The sequence below is a fragment of the Rhamphochromis sp. 'chilingali' genome, assembly GCF_963969265.1.
Source record: "Rhamphochromis sp. 'chilingali' genome assembly, chromosome: 12".
Taxonomy (NCBI): domain Eukaryota; kingdom Metazoa; phylum Chordata; class Actinopteri; order Cichliformes; family Cichlidae; genus Rhamphochromis; species Rhamphochromis sp. 'chilingali'.
In genome coordinates this window covers 2,542,947-2,555,198 of record NC_137939.1, presented here as the reverse complement: position 1 = coordinate 2,555,198, position 12,252 = coordinate 2,542,947, and the positions used below count along the sequence as shown (strand labels likewise).

The 12,252-nt window shown below is 41.7% G+C and overlaps 1 protein-coding gene and 1 long non-coding RNA gene across 2 annotated transcripts; both read left to right on the top strand.

Moving 5' to 3' along the window:
• The first annotated feature begins 1,077 nt into the window (after nucleotides 1-1,077).
• pa2g4b (proliferation-associated 2G4, b) lies at nucleotides 1,078-6,411 on the top strand. Its single transcript, XM_080899902.1, has 13 exons — nucleotides 1,078-1,273; nucleotides 2,367-2,495; nucleotides 2,594-2,699; nucleotides 2,802-2,871; nucleotides 2,973-3,065; nucleotides 3,152-3,215; nucleotides 3,302-3,380; nucleotides 3,462-3,540; nucleotides 3,635-3,768; nucleotides 3,883-3,977; nucleotides 5,041-5,168; nucleotides 5,349-5,402; nucleotides 5,492-6,411. The coding sequence occupies exons 1-13, from the start codon at nucleotides 1,186-1,188 to the stop codon at nucleotides 5,549-5,551; spliced, it is 1,179 nt and encodes a 392-aa protein (XP_080756028.1). The 5' UTR covers nucleotides 1,078-1,185; the 3' UTR covers nucleotides 5,552-6,411.
• A 2,150-nt stretch (nucleotides 6,412-8,561) lies between these two features.
• Nucleotides 8,562-9,444, top strand: LOC308406965. The gene is made up of 4 exons (XR_013973618.1): nucleotides 8,562-8,669; nucleotides 8,762-8,788; nucleotides 9,006-9,028; nucleotides 9,124-9,444. It is a non-coding gene; the product is annotated as an uncharacterized lncRNA (long non-coding RNA).
• Nucleotides 9,445-12,252: the final 2,808 nt, after the last annotated feature.

The following is a 12,252-nucleotide window of genomic DNA, read 5'->3' as shown; positions in this document are numbered from 1 at the left end:
CGTGAAACTAATGGGCATATTTCATTTCCACCGTATTTTTCAGAGCCTGCTTTTCTTGAAATAAAAAATGTAAATCTTAACTTTATTCCTCAGATAAACTTTTTTCTTAATGTGTATTCGTGTGTGTAGATAGATAGATAGATAGATAGATAGATAGATAGATAGATAGATAGATAGATAGATAGATAGATAGATAGATAGATAGATAGATAGATAGATAGATAGAGACTAAAGGCAGCCAACATCCAAAGAAGAGCTTTGAATATCCTTCAAGAACCCTGAAAAATTATTTCTGAAGACTATTTAAAGAAATTATATGAAGAGAGTTCAAGCTGTGTTGAAGAATAACAGTGGTCATACCAAATGTTTACTTTCAAGCGCTGAAAGTTCTGTATATTATTCTGTATATTAATAAGAATAGACATCTGACTATTTTACAGAATAGACAATATAAACATATTTAAAATTAAAGGAATTTGAAATGTACATTGTTCCTTGGTTTAGTGTCTGGAAGAGTCCTGTCTCAGTCAATTATAGAGGATGTGAGAGGGCGGGTGTGTGTGTTTAGGGCACGGATGGCTTGGGGATAGAAGCTCCTCTTGAGTCTCTCTGTCCTTGCCCGGATGATGCGGAACCTTCTACCAGATTGCAGAAGTTGGAACAGTTTGTTGCCAGGATGGGACGGGTCCTTCAGTATCTGCGCTGCTCTAGTCCGGCATTTCCCACTTTCTTAGCAAAATGTGAAAAAAATATAAAGTATTGTGCATGTACCAATTAAACCTGTATATATCAGAGTAGTTATATCTCCCAATTTAAATCCCTCTTATGAGCTAATTATCATGTTATTACAATGTTATTAGGGTGCAGTAAAGTAAAAGTGAATAAATATTATGTTAAAAAAAACGAATAAAATATGAACAAAAAACCCCCCAAAAAAGTTAAACGTAAAGCTAACGAACAAGCTAGTAAATTTGGCAAAACCGCCAACCATCGGCCAATGCACCGAGCTGGAAGTGAACTATCTTGACTGCAGAGTGTGTCTTTGGCAGCAGGCGGGATCTGCTGATCGTGCGCTGTCGGCCGGAGTCGGGCGGGCCGGTGTGCAGAGCAGCGTGGTCCGTCCTGAGCCTGACTGAGACCCGCGGGGGGAAAAGTTACTCTCGAGTTCGCGGACACACTGCCAACATGTCTGGAGATGATGAGACGCAGGAGCAAACCATCGCCGATGACTTGGTGGTTACCAAGTACAAGATGGGCGCCGAGATTGCAAACCGTAAGTAAATACATCGCTAACGAGGCGTTTTGATCTCTTACAAGTACCAGAGCCGTGCCTGATGTTAGCTAGCAGTGCCAGCTAGTCATATGCAGGCAGCAGCTATGCCATGTGCCGCAGCAGTGCATCGATAACAAGAAGATCACATTAGGAAGCGGGGGCTTTTTTTAAATAAACAAATAAAATACGGGTTTTATGATCATTTACGCCTAGATTTCTTTTCAAAGCTATCCGCACACGTTTAGCGCCATGTAGCTGTCACAGCAGCACACCGGTAAGCTAGGAAGCTATGTGGCTGGGCTAGCTGGCTATCAGGCGTTAGCTAGCTGTAACTGCTAACGTTAACAGATAACAATGGCAAGTACAAATGACACGCAAGGGTTCAAAATAAGGCAGCTCACATTTAAACGCATGTGTGCAGTGAATTCAGATCCGTACAAATTAAGTTTAATTTAACTTTGCTGGTGACCTGATTGACTAATACGATGTAATTAAAGGTAATAACTGGCGTAAGCAGAGACCGTTTAAACCGACTTTCTCTGTGGCACTATTAATTGTGCTTTAATTCTAGGCTGCCTGTCAGACATTAACATTTATCAACATACCTGATGTTGGAAAAAAAAGAAGAAAAAAGCATTTGTTCACGATCCTTTTTTTAATACAGAGACTGGGTGTTTTTCATCCCCAGCCCTTCTCTGTATGATGCACGCGATCACATGATATGCTGGTCCTTTACATCAGTGGCAGCATGTCCTTATTATGATTTATGTATGATAAGCTGATCTTGATTTAAGACACCTAATTCACTCTCGTCAATGCGCAGATTTGGGCAGACCCACAGCTGTCAGGCAGTCTGTCAAACGTTAATCTCACAGCAAATGTGAAATGGGTTTATCTGTGCCCTCTGATGACAAGAGGAGCACTGTCTCTCCTGCTAATTCTAAACGTTTGGTGGGCCTAAACAGCTGATTGACCCAGGATTAATCAGCAATTAAAGTTATGATGAAAAGAGTATTTCAGGCACTTGTCTGCCGTCTGTTATTTAAACACCATATTAACCAGTTTAATGGCTCTCTTATCTCTTGCCCTGCAGAAGCTCTGAAGGCTGTAGTAGAGGCAGCTAAAACTGGCGTCTCCGTGCTCAGCCTGTGCGAAAAGGGAGATGCCTTCATTGTGGCAGAAACTGGAAAGATCTTCAAGAGGGAAAAGGAAATGAAGAAAGGTATTTTTTTTCTTTCTCTTGCTCTTTCTTTCTTTTGGGCTTTTCATTATTCGCCAATCTGACTCAGCACTCCCTCATTCACTCTCTTTCCTTCCCAGGTATCGCTTTTCCTACATGCGTTTCTGTTAACAACTGCGTGTGCCATTTCTCCCCTCTGAAGAGTGATCCTGAAGTCATACTGAAGGATGGCGATCTTGTCAAAATGTAAGCTTCTGATTTTATGCTCCCCATCCTACGGCAAGGTGGGAAAAAAGCACTGAAAACATAAACTAAGCCGAAATTTAACCACCTCCTGTTTGCGTGCAGTGATCTCGGTGTGCACGTCGACGGCTTCATCTCAAACGTGGCTCACAGCTTCATTGTCGGCGTGACCAAGGTATGAGGAATACACCCGCCCTGTAGCAATCAAATGCTTGATTTCCTCCAATAATCCCAATAGGTCTTTAGGTCTTTAACTTACCTCTCGTGTCTCTGCAGGACAACCCACTGACAGGACGTAAGGCGGACGTCATTAAGGCAGCTCACCTCTGTGCTGAAGCCGCTCTCCGCCTCGTCAAGCCAGGAAACCAGGTAAAGCTCTCCCACTGACCAGATCTGTGTGACCAGATAGCCGTTTAGACCTCTTCTCATAATCACCGCTGTTTGTTTTTCATCAGAACACGCAGGTCACGGAAGCCTGGAACAAGATTGCAAAGTCATTCAAGTGCTCCCCCATTGAGGGTGAGTGTTTGTGAACACTCTTTGGTTTCGGTTTCTAGATGTGATTTTGGGCCACTTGACTCATTTTAGTTTTTGAATGTCCGCAGGCATGCTCTCTCATCAGCTCAAACAGCACGTAATCGACGGGGAGAAAACGATCATCCAGAATCCATCGGACCAGCAAAAGTGAGTTCTGTCAGCTGGTGCGTATAGTGGTCGATGTGTAGTCTTTGACCAGTAGCTCACCTCGTTGTGTGGTATTTGCAGAAAGGACCACGAGAAGGCCGAGTTTGAGGTGCATGAAGTATACGCAGTGGATGTGCTCGTCAGCACCGGAGAGGGAAAGGTGAGAAGGATTGAAGTGTATGGTCAACTGTTTAGTTTGGGGGGTTTTTTTCCGCTCAGTATGAAGAATTTGTTAATTTATTTATTTAAATAAGGCAAAGGATGGAGGTCAAAGGACCACAGTTTACAAACGAGACCCCAACAAGGTGTACGGCTTGAAGATGAAGACGTCTCGGACATTCTTCAGCGAGATGGAGAGACGCTTCGATACCATGCCTTTCACTCTGAGGTAGCATCTTTTAACCCCAGTTTAGAGATTTCTTGTATTTCTGCCTTTTCATTTTATTATTACAGAAATTGGTTTGCACCTTCATCCACTTATTTTTCTTTCCATTGTCTTCAGAGCGTTTGAGGATGAAGCAAAGGCCAGGTTGGGGGTGGTGGAGTGTGCCAAACATGAGCTGGTGCAGCCCTTCACTGTACTGCAAGAGAAAGAGGGTGAGCACCACTGTGTATTTAGGAGTGAGCGTGCACTATAAGTGGTCGGTCGACGTGTTCAGCGACGACACGTGAAAACATGCAGCTGTTATTTGTTTAGCCTGATTGGGTTCATGTCTTATTCTGACCCAGTATCATAATAATCCAGTCAGAATTCCTGGTATTTCAAAGGGGTGTGCAACTTTTTTCTTGCAAACTTAGCACTAGCAATACGTCTCTAATCCAACACGTAATAAAAACTTGCTGTTGCAGTTAAAGTAAATGATAACATTTTTAAAAAGAGACATAAATGGAGAGACAAAAAGTGGAAGGACTTGCTTTGGAGGTAGGCATAGACGAGCATGAGTGTTGACTGTGCAGCCCTTCTTGCAGCAGTCGGGCCCTCCACTTCACGGCCTTCACCGTTACATGTCTGAGTGCAGCGGGAGAAACTGAGGTCCAGGTGGCTGCATACTGGCTGGTCAGCTCCGAGTGATAGACTCTCTGCAGTATAGGGACAACAGGCCATAGTTTAACAGTCTTTTAGTGTGTTAGGTAAAGGAAGCCTTGTTATGACTTTTAAGTTTCTCTGCATAGATCTTGTTGACCGATTTTGCCCGTCTCCACAATAGTTCTCCCACCTCCATCTCATCCTGTCACTGTCATCCTTCTGTCCCGCCAACCCTCCTCCCTCACTACATCTATGAATATTCTCTGTGATCTTCGCTCCTGTTCGTCCCAACCATGTCAGCCTTGCCTCTCTCACTTTGCCTCCAAATTGCTCGACCTAAGCTGATCTAATCACATCTAATCCTGCCCGTCTCGATCACGTCCAATGAAAGTCTCAGCATCCACCTCCAGTTCAGCCTCCTGTCTTTTTGTTAGTGCCACCATCTCCAAACCGTATCGGTCTCACTATCATCTTGTAAGCCGTCCCTTTCACTCTTCTGTCGCACATCAAAAATGAAAAAAAAAACAACCTTCTTTGGCCACTAGATGTCTCTGTTGACAAACAATGATGGAAAAACAGGAACTGTGGAGGTGTCTACTACTACTTCTATAACTGTGAACCCTCTGTGTTCAGGCGAGTTCGTTGCCCAGTTTAAGTTCACCGTGCTGCTCATGGCCAACGGACCTCTGCGGATCACCAACAGCCTCTTTGAGCCAGAACTCTACAAGTCTGAGCACGAGGTGGAGGACCCAGAGCTGAAGGTAATACATGGTTTTAATACACAGTCCTCCTCCTGAGGACGATTAGACTAATGGGACTGCTGTGTCTCGCCTGTTAGCTGACTTCGCACTTGCAAAACCATTATGTGTTGATGTATTTAATGCTGTAGCTCATCGGGTTGTGAAAGTCATATTTGTCTACTCCTCCCTCTCCCACTAAAGGCTTTACTTCAAAGCTCAGCCAGCCGTAAGACTCAGAAGAAGAAGAAAAAGAAGGTGAGATCCAGGACGCTGTGATTCTGTATCTCACTTTAATGCTGTTGACAAGTTTCTGCTCTAACGTCGATCCTTTCTTTTAAAAAAAGGCTTCAAAGACAGTGGAGAATGCAACAGGACAGCCGATGGAGACCGAGGCCGCAGAATAAATCGATGCTCCAATAAATTGTGACAGACATGATCCAAAGAACAGACGTCACGAATCCTTCTGTCCCAGCTGTGTGAGGCACTTGTGGGCAAACTGCTGCAAATACCTCTGAGTCTAACTGATGTCAGTTTGGGATGATGCTGCTCCTTAAATCTGTCACTCCCACTAGAACACACTCTCTCATACAAAACACACACTTATATCTCTAGTAAATTTTACTGCCTTTGAGACATCCTTATTCTCTTAACAGTGGTCTGGTACCAGAGAGGATATTTTGGTCAAGGGCATATTCTCACTGGAAAATGCCACCATTTGACTGACCTTGAGCCTTCCATTCATTCTCCAACTGTAGTGAAAGATGTGGAAAATAAAAAGAGTTCGACCGAGCAGCCAAGGATGGCGACTGCACAGCACTGCGTCAGTGTAATTGTGTGACATTAAGATATGAGGTCTTTGAAGTGAAGCCACGCCTCTGTCATGAGTTTAACTTGTCGTGGGCATAAATGTGGACGTCTGTCCCGATTCATCACATCATCCCCCATCGTTCAGTTTAATTGCAGCATTTATACCGCTCTTGCTTGGTTTGTGCTCCACTGTACGCTCGTAAGCCTCTGCTATAAGTTACTCCTAACAGTTTCTAAAGTCAACATTTAGGACCTCCCACATCTAACCAGTAAAAACAAATTGATTTCTTTTCCTCGGTTGTGGATGGTCTTAACTCCTGCCAAGGGTTCACCACTGAGTCTGACAGTCTGTGTTTACATAAGAAGTCCATACCTGTTAAATATATGGATGCTTTTGTAAAACAAATCCCACTTTTAGAGACTATTTTTGGAAACATTAAAAAACCACCTGACATCATTTGTGTGCGTTCTGTTTTGGTGTATTCATGAATAAAAGATTGTTTTTACATTTTAAGAAGGTTAATGGACAACCGCTCTGAGTAGTTCTGCTCATTATTCCATCTTCTTTATCGAGGGTCTGATCCCAGAGGGTTGGGACGCGAGCCACTGGCCATGCTGGAGGATCGGGATTAAATTACGCCCACATGATTGAGAGATCTTGTGTTTGGTTCACAGTAGCTGCATGAAAAAGTTGAGGGAACAATTTAATCACATTTAATTTTGATGGATCAAATATACAAGCTGAATATCTTTACTGGTATATATTGTGTAATTTGTCGAGAGAATCTCCACGTCTTTGAGGGCTGGATTCAAAGTCACTCCTATAATGATGCTCAGGAGTGTGTGGCCCCATGTGCCTGTGTGCACTATGTTAACACCTAGATATGCTCCTCTTGAGACAGCAGATGGTGTCCTGGGCCTTATGTCCTAGACTTGGATCTGAATATGTGAACTTCCAGTGACTTCGTCATCCAAGAACTGTGAGGCTGGGTCTTACCCTATACCAGGAGGATTACTGCGACTGGAACAACAGAAGCCTGAGTTTGGTACAGATTAGCATGTGGACGTTTGTGCAACCTTCCAAGGATGCCTTTTCACACTATCACCCTCTGACCCTCTACCAAACTGGTCATGCTTGATGATGTCGCAGGCAGACTCTTTCATGCCTGTCACACATGCTCAAGTGTTTCATATGTGAAGTGAACGGGCAGTTCTGGTGACTCCATAGTGCTGGGGTCCGGGCACAGAACTCCTATGCCTCTTCATGGAGTATACACACACTACCCTCCAGTTATTTATTGCAATTCAAGTCGTTCAAGTCCACTGATAGCTTAAAATGGTACAAAGGTAAGTGGTGAACTGCCAGAGGTTAAAAAAGGTAATGTTACCCAAAATTGAAAATGTACAATTCAGAATTATACAAAAAGGCCTTTTTCAGGTAACACAAAATAGGATAACAATGTAAAGCTGTTCTGCAGCAATGGAGTTTGATAAAGCCTTGAAGGCTGGTGCTACAAATTCCTGCAGGGGTTCCACATTTTCTGGATTTCTTACAAACCCCCTCTGTCTGCATAAAACTCTGTGAAAAACACTGCGGTACCTCGTGATCAGTTGAACAGTATTGTACTGCAGAAATTAGTGTGTTGCTACAGAATTGGCAAGAAAAAGGCAATTAACAATGGAAGAGAGACAGACCATCATGACACTTACAAATGTAGGTCTTTCCTGCAGAGAAATTGCAAAGAAAGTCAACGTGTCAATGAGTACAGTTTCCTTTACCATCAAAAGTCACTCAGAAACTGGGGCAAACTGACAGAGGAAGAGGTCTGGCAAACCCAAAACCCCAAATGAATCAGAGGACAAGTTTCTGAGAGTTAACAGCTTCCGTGATATGTTATCGAGCTGGTTTGGGATGAACTGAACACGTTTATGGCAGCTTCAGCTGTTATATCTGCCAAAGGTGGCTACTTTGATGAGTCAAAAGTTTAGATTACACTTTGGTTTATAAATTTATTCCATGATATCGTTTTTCAGTCCAGTTGCTTATTTGTGCTATACTTTCATTTCAGAGTGCAATGAGACATTAAACTCCATAATTTTCAATTAAAAAATGGAAAGATTGGGGTGTTCTAAAACTTTTGACCGGTGTAAGTAGCCCACTGGAGGTCATTTTGAAGAGATCTGGCAGTACACCTGTTCCTCCATGTACAAAGGAGCAGATACAGATCCATTTGATCGATCTGCAGGAGAAAGAACAAACCTTCCAGTGACTGCACATAAAAATCTGTAAATCCTCAAGAATGAGATCTCCATACTGGATCAACCAAGGCAAGGTTTTCCAATGATGCCTACCAGCGCAATAAAGCAGCAGGTTGTAGGAGGAAAATATGCTACTGTTGGGAAAGACGGAGGAGAAAAGGGGGAAGGTACGTTCAGTGGCAGAGAGTTTAAATGTAGGAATATCGTGGACGGGTGGAGAGGTGGGAGTGAGTCTATTATAAGTAAGATTTGATGCGATCTCTCGCACATGCGCGGTGTGTAAGTATTATTTAAAAATAAATGGTCCAATAATAAAATCATTTGAAGAGCGTTGCCATCTTGAAAACTCAATTTCCCACGTCTCGCTGGCGTCCATTGAGAATGACGTAGGAGGCCATATAAATCGGACGTCTCAATGTTATGACGTCCTTCGTGGAGACGATTCCTTAGCGATCGGTGAGTGGGAACAGTCGGTGTAAGAATCCAAGTTAATCGTCTTAATATGAAATCAATCGAAAGTATCCGTAACATTTTCTTTCTGTTTGCAGCGTCCCCTCGTCGACATGAGAGCTAAGGTTGGTGTTTGGTGTCTCTGTGTGGGATAAATACGCTTCCCAGCGGGGCTACATTTGTTAGCTAGTCAGCAAGCTTGTGCAGTTTGACGGTTAGCATAGCCATCAGAATTTAAAGTCCTGCTTAAACAGATGTTGGCAGCTGCAGCCCATTATGAAATATTTTGGCCAATTTCTATGAATGTGTTATAGCTAATTGAACATTGTCTCTTTTCCGTAGTGGCGAAAGAAGCGCATGCGCAGGTAAGAGTTATCCCTTTTGCATTCACACCCGTTTATATATTTACTTTTTTATAGCACCTGAAGTGTGACTGAACTTTGTGACGTCTTCTGTACAGGCTGAAGCGCAAAAGGAGAAAGATGAGGCAGAGGTCCAAGTGAACCGTGCTCTCCGCCATGGCTGTGACGTCACATGCCGACAACAACGGGATGGGTGAGCACAGCTGGAGACCCAGGACCCTCCCAAGTCAAGTCTGAGACCTGGAGCATCCACTTCTACCAGAGGCAGCAGCTGCCGGCTCACGCTTGGAGCTGTGATTGAACATCTGCTGGACGACAGCTTTTCCTCTGGGACATTCTGAACTCTTTGTTCTTAACTCCTCAGCTTTTGTCATATGTTTTTGTTTATACTGTGATTAAAGGTTTTGGTTAAAAAAGAAGACTTGAATAATGTTCTTTCTTTATATTTAAGCAATCTTTTCAAAGGGGAACTAAGTCAGTAAACCTATAAACTGCACTGACTGATCAACCTGTAGTATTCAAGTACAGTATGGCAAGGCATCTTAATACCATATGACCTCCTTACTAATGTTTCATACTTTGGAGCATTGCTTGTGCATTTTAAGGTTTGGGACCGGCATTAAAAGTGGGAACGAAGTGTGCTAGGTTCACATCTACCCCCCTTTTTATATAGACATTTTCCTTATTAGATTTTGCCAAATAGAAACCTTCAAACTGAGAACATTTAAAAAAAAAAAAGAAAAAAAGAAGCTAAAATCCAGCCTGAACTTAACCATATGAGAATGGTGGGGGTTAAGATAATGTAGGTAAAAAGAGGTTATATATAGAAAGTGGTGGGATTTTTCTAGTGCTTGGGCAAATTTATCAAAAATTTAAATTTCTTTGTAAATATGTCTGTCATCACTCTTTAAAACCTGAGGATCCTGTATATATGTGTTTGTCTATGAATAACACGACAACTGATCTAACAAAGATATTTGAATTTTATCTCCTCTAATTCTAATATTTTCACGAGTAAGAGAAATAAGTCACTTGCAGTTAGATATTAATATCCTCACTTAGTGGTTCTAAAGCTATGACATAAGAGAGGTGGCGCTCAGAATGGAAATGTATGGAAGATTTTGCAACAGCAAAGACAGGGACAGAAGTACAACTCTGGAAATTATTTTAAAACCTTATTGAAGCAAAATAGATTTTAAACAACTGAAAGGCTTTTTAAAAGATGTGACACGTGACTCTGTACATGCACTTTTTACCCAGTGGCCACTGAAATAAGTGCCTGGGGATGTTCAAGATGATGAGGGCCGTGCTTCTAGAATGACTTTCTTCTCAGTTTTGCAGTTCAGATCATGTGGCAGGTCCATATCTAGGGACCTGACTTGCTTACAGACAGGCCTGTAATGCAAAGCTACAGATAAATAAAATAGAAAGTAAATCATTTTAGATGCTGTCCAGAAACCATGATTTAAGTGTGTGTGTGTGTGTGAATGTTTTGACCTTTAGACAAAGCTGACTCAAAGGACAAGCTTGTGAAATATGTCTGTAATGTTTTTACCCTTGAAGCCGGTCCATCAATTCATTCTCTCCTTGGCTACAAGGTGAAGTATAATGAGGCCATTGCTGGAGAATGCAAATGACAATAGTATGGAGTAAATGTAATTGGAGAAGCACTCACTGCTTACAGTCCTGATCACAAAATTGTAGGGAGGTAAAGCTCTTTCCCCCAATAAAGATGAGATTTGACGACCATATTGATGAGGTTTGTTCTGAGTTTATCCAAGGGTAGCCCTGGTAGCTGTATAAGCACTCCCACTGTTGATGCACGCTCTGTCATTTTGTTTGTAACAGATCTGAAATATGACAGAAACCACTCAGCTCACAGTAGAGAAACAATGTCTGCCCCCAGCAGGAGGAAGGAAATGAACATGTTTAGTGAGGTTGTGAGAAGAGAACAGGCAGTTTTCATTCTTTTAACAACTAAATTAAGAAGATAAGACATGTATGTGCAGTATCCTCATTAAAGATTCCTGAAACCCTTCTTTACAAATCTACAAATTATTATTAAAGATAATGACCTTAAAACTAAATGGCATCTTCTGTATTAGGAAATTTCCTGTATAGGGGAAAATATTGATTACACAAGCTCGAATATTACTTGAACAACAACATGCAACATGCCTGTTCTCACGCTGGTAGGTAAATCAATGTTGATAAGTACTTGGCAAAGCCAAATAGACGATCAGATCACATGTGTGCTGGCTTTAACTTTGACACTTCTTGCATTTCTCTGCCCACATTATTTCCTCACAGATCATTCATCACCCTGTGACCACTATTTCTGCTTCTGCTGTAGAGCTAGAGAGCACTTTTTGGTTTTTGTCTTACGTTACCGAGACGCAAACATAACTTGTTTTCTTTAATGTGTTTGGACGACTTGAGGACATTTTGATGATTTTTACATTCAGCTGTGAACATAGGAAACACTGTTTGAAACAAATAACATTGACATTCACGTATACATTTCACTTAGCGGTACATTACACCGTATATAATAAGTAAATACACAGGCCTACAAACATGAAATAAACACTCCTAAATACACATGCAGAAAAGAATGTTGTATGTGTGCGCTGAACATTGCTCTATGATTACAGTATGCAATGCAAGCTGCTTTATCTTCAACACTGGAGTTGAGCAATAAAAAAAAGTCTGAAACTATTTTGAACTTTGACACTCTGAATTTGTGCTTTGTATTTAGGAAAATCAAAATCTTTGGAGGGGAAAAGCAAACAGGGTTTAAATATCAAGCTATAACATGCCAAAATCGAAATGTAAGCGATGATGGGTTTGTGGCGGTTATAAGAACAGAAATTGTGGCTCTAATAAAACTCTGCAAATTCTGAGAATAACAAGCTTCATAAAACATGAGCTCCACATTTCGTGGACTCTCACAGTGAAATTTTGTTGCTTTATAGGACTTGGCTGTTTATTGACAGCGTGTTCTTCCTGTCTATGTACACAAAGGATCATCAAACCCGTAAAATCCCTCCAAGCAAATACTGATAACTGGCTGTATCCAAGGCAACAAGGGGGCTATTTAAAACCTGGCCTGTTTTTCTAGCCATAAATGAAGCTATTAAGAAAAAAGGGAGTGGGAGTTGAAAAACACATGACATGAACATTTTATTATTAATTATTCTTATTCTTATTGTTTTGTTTTGTTTTTT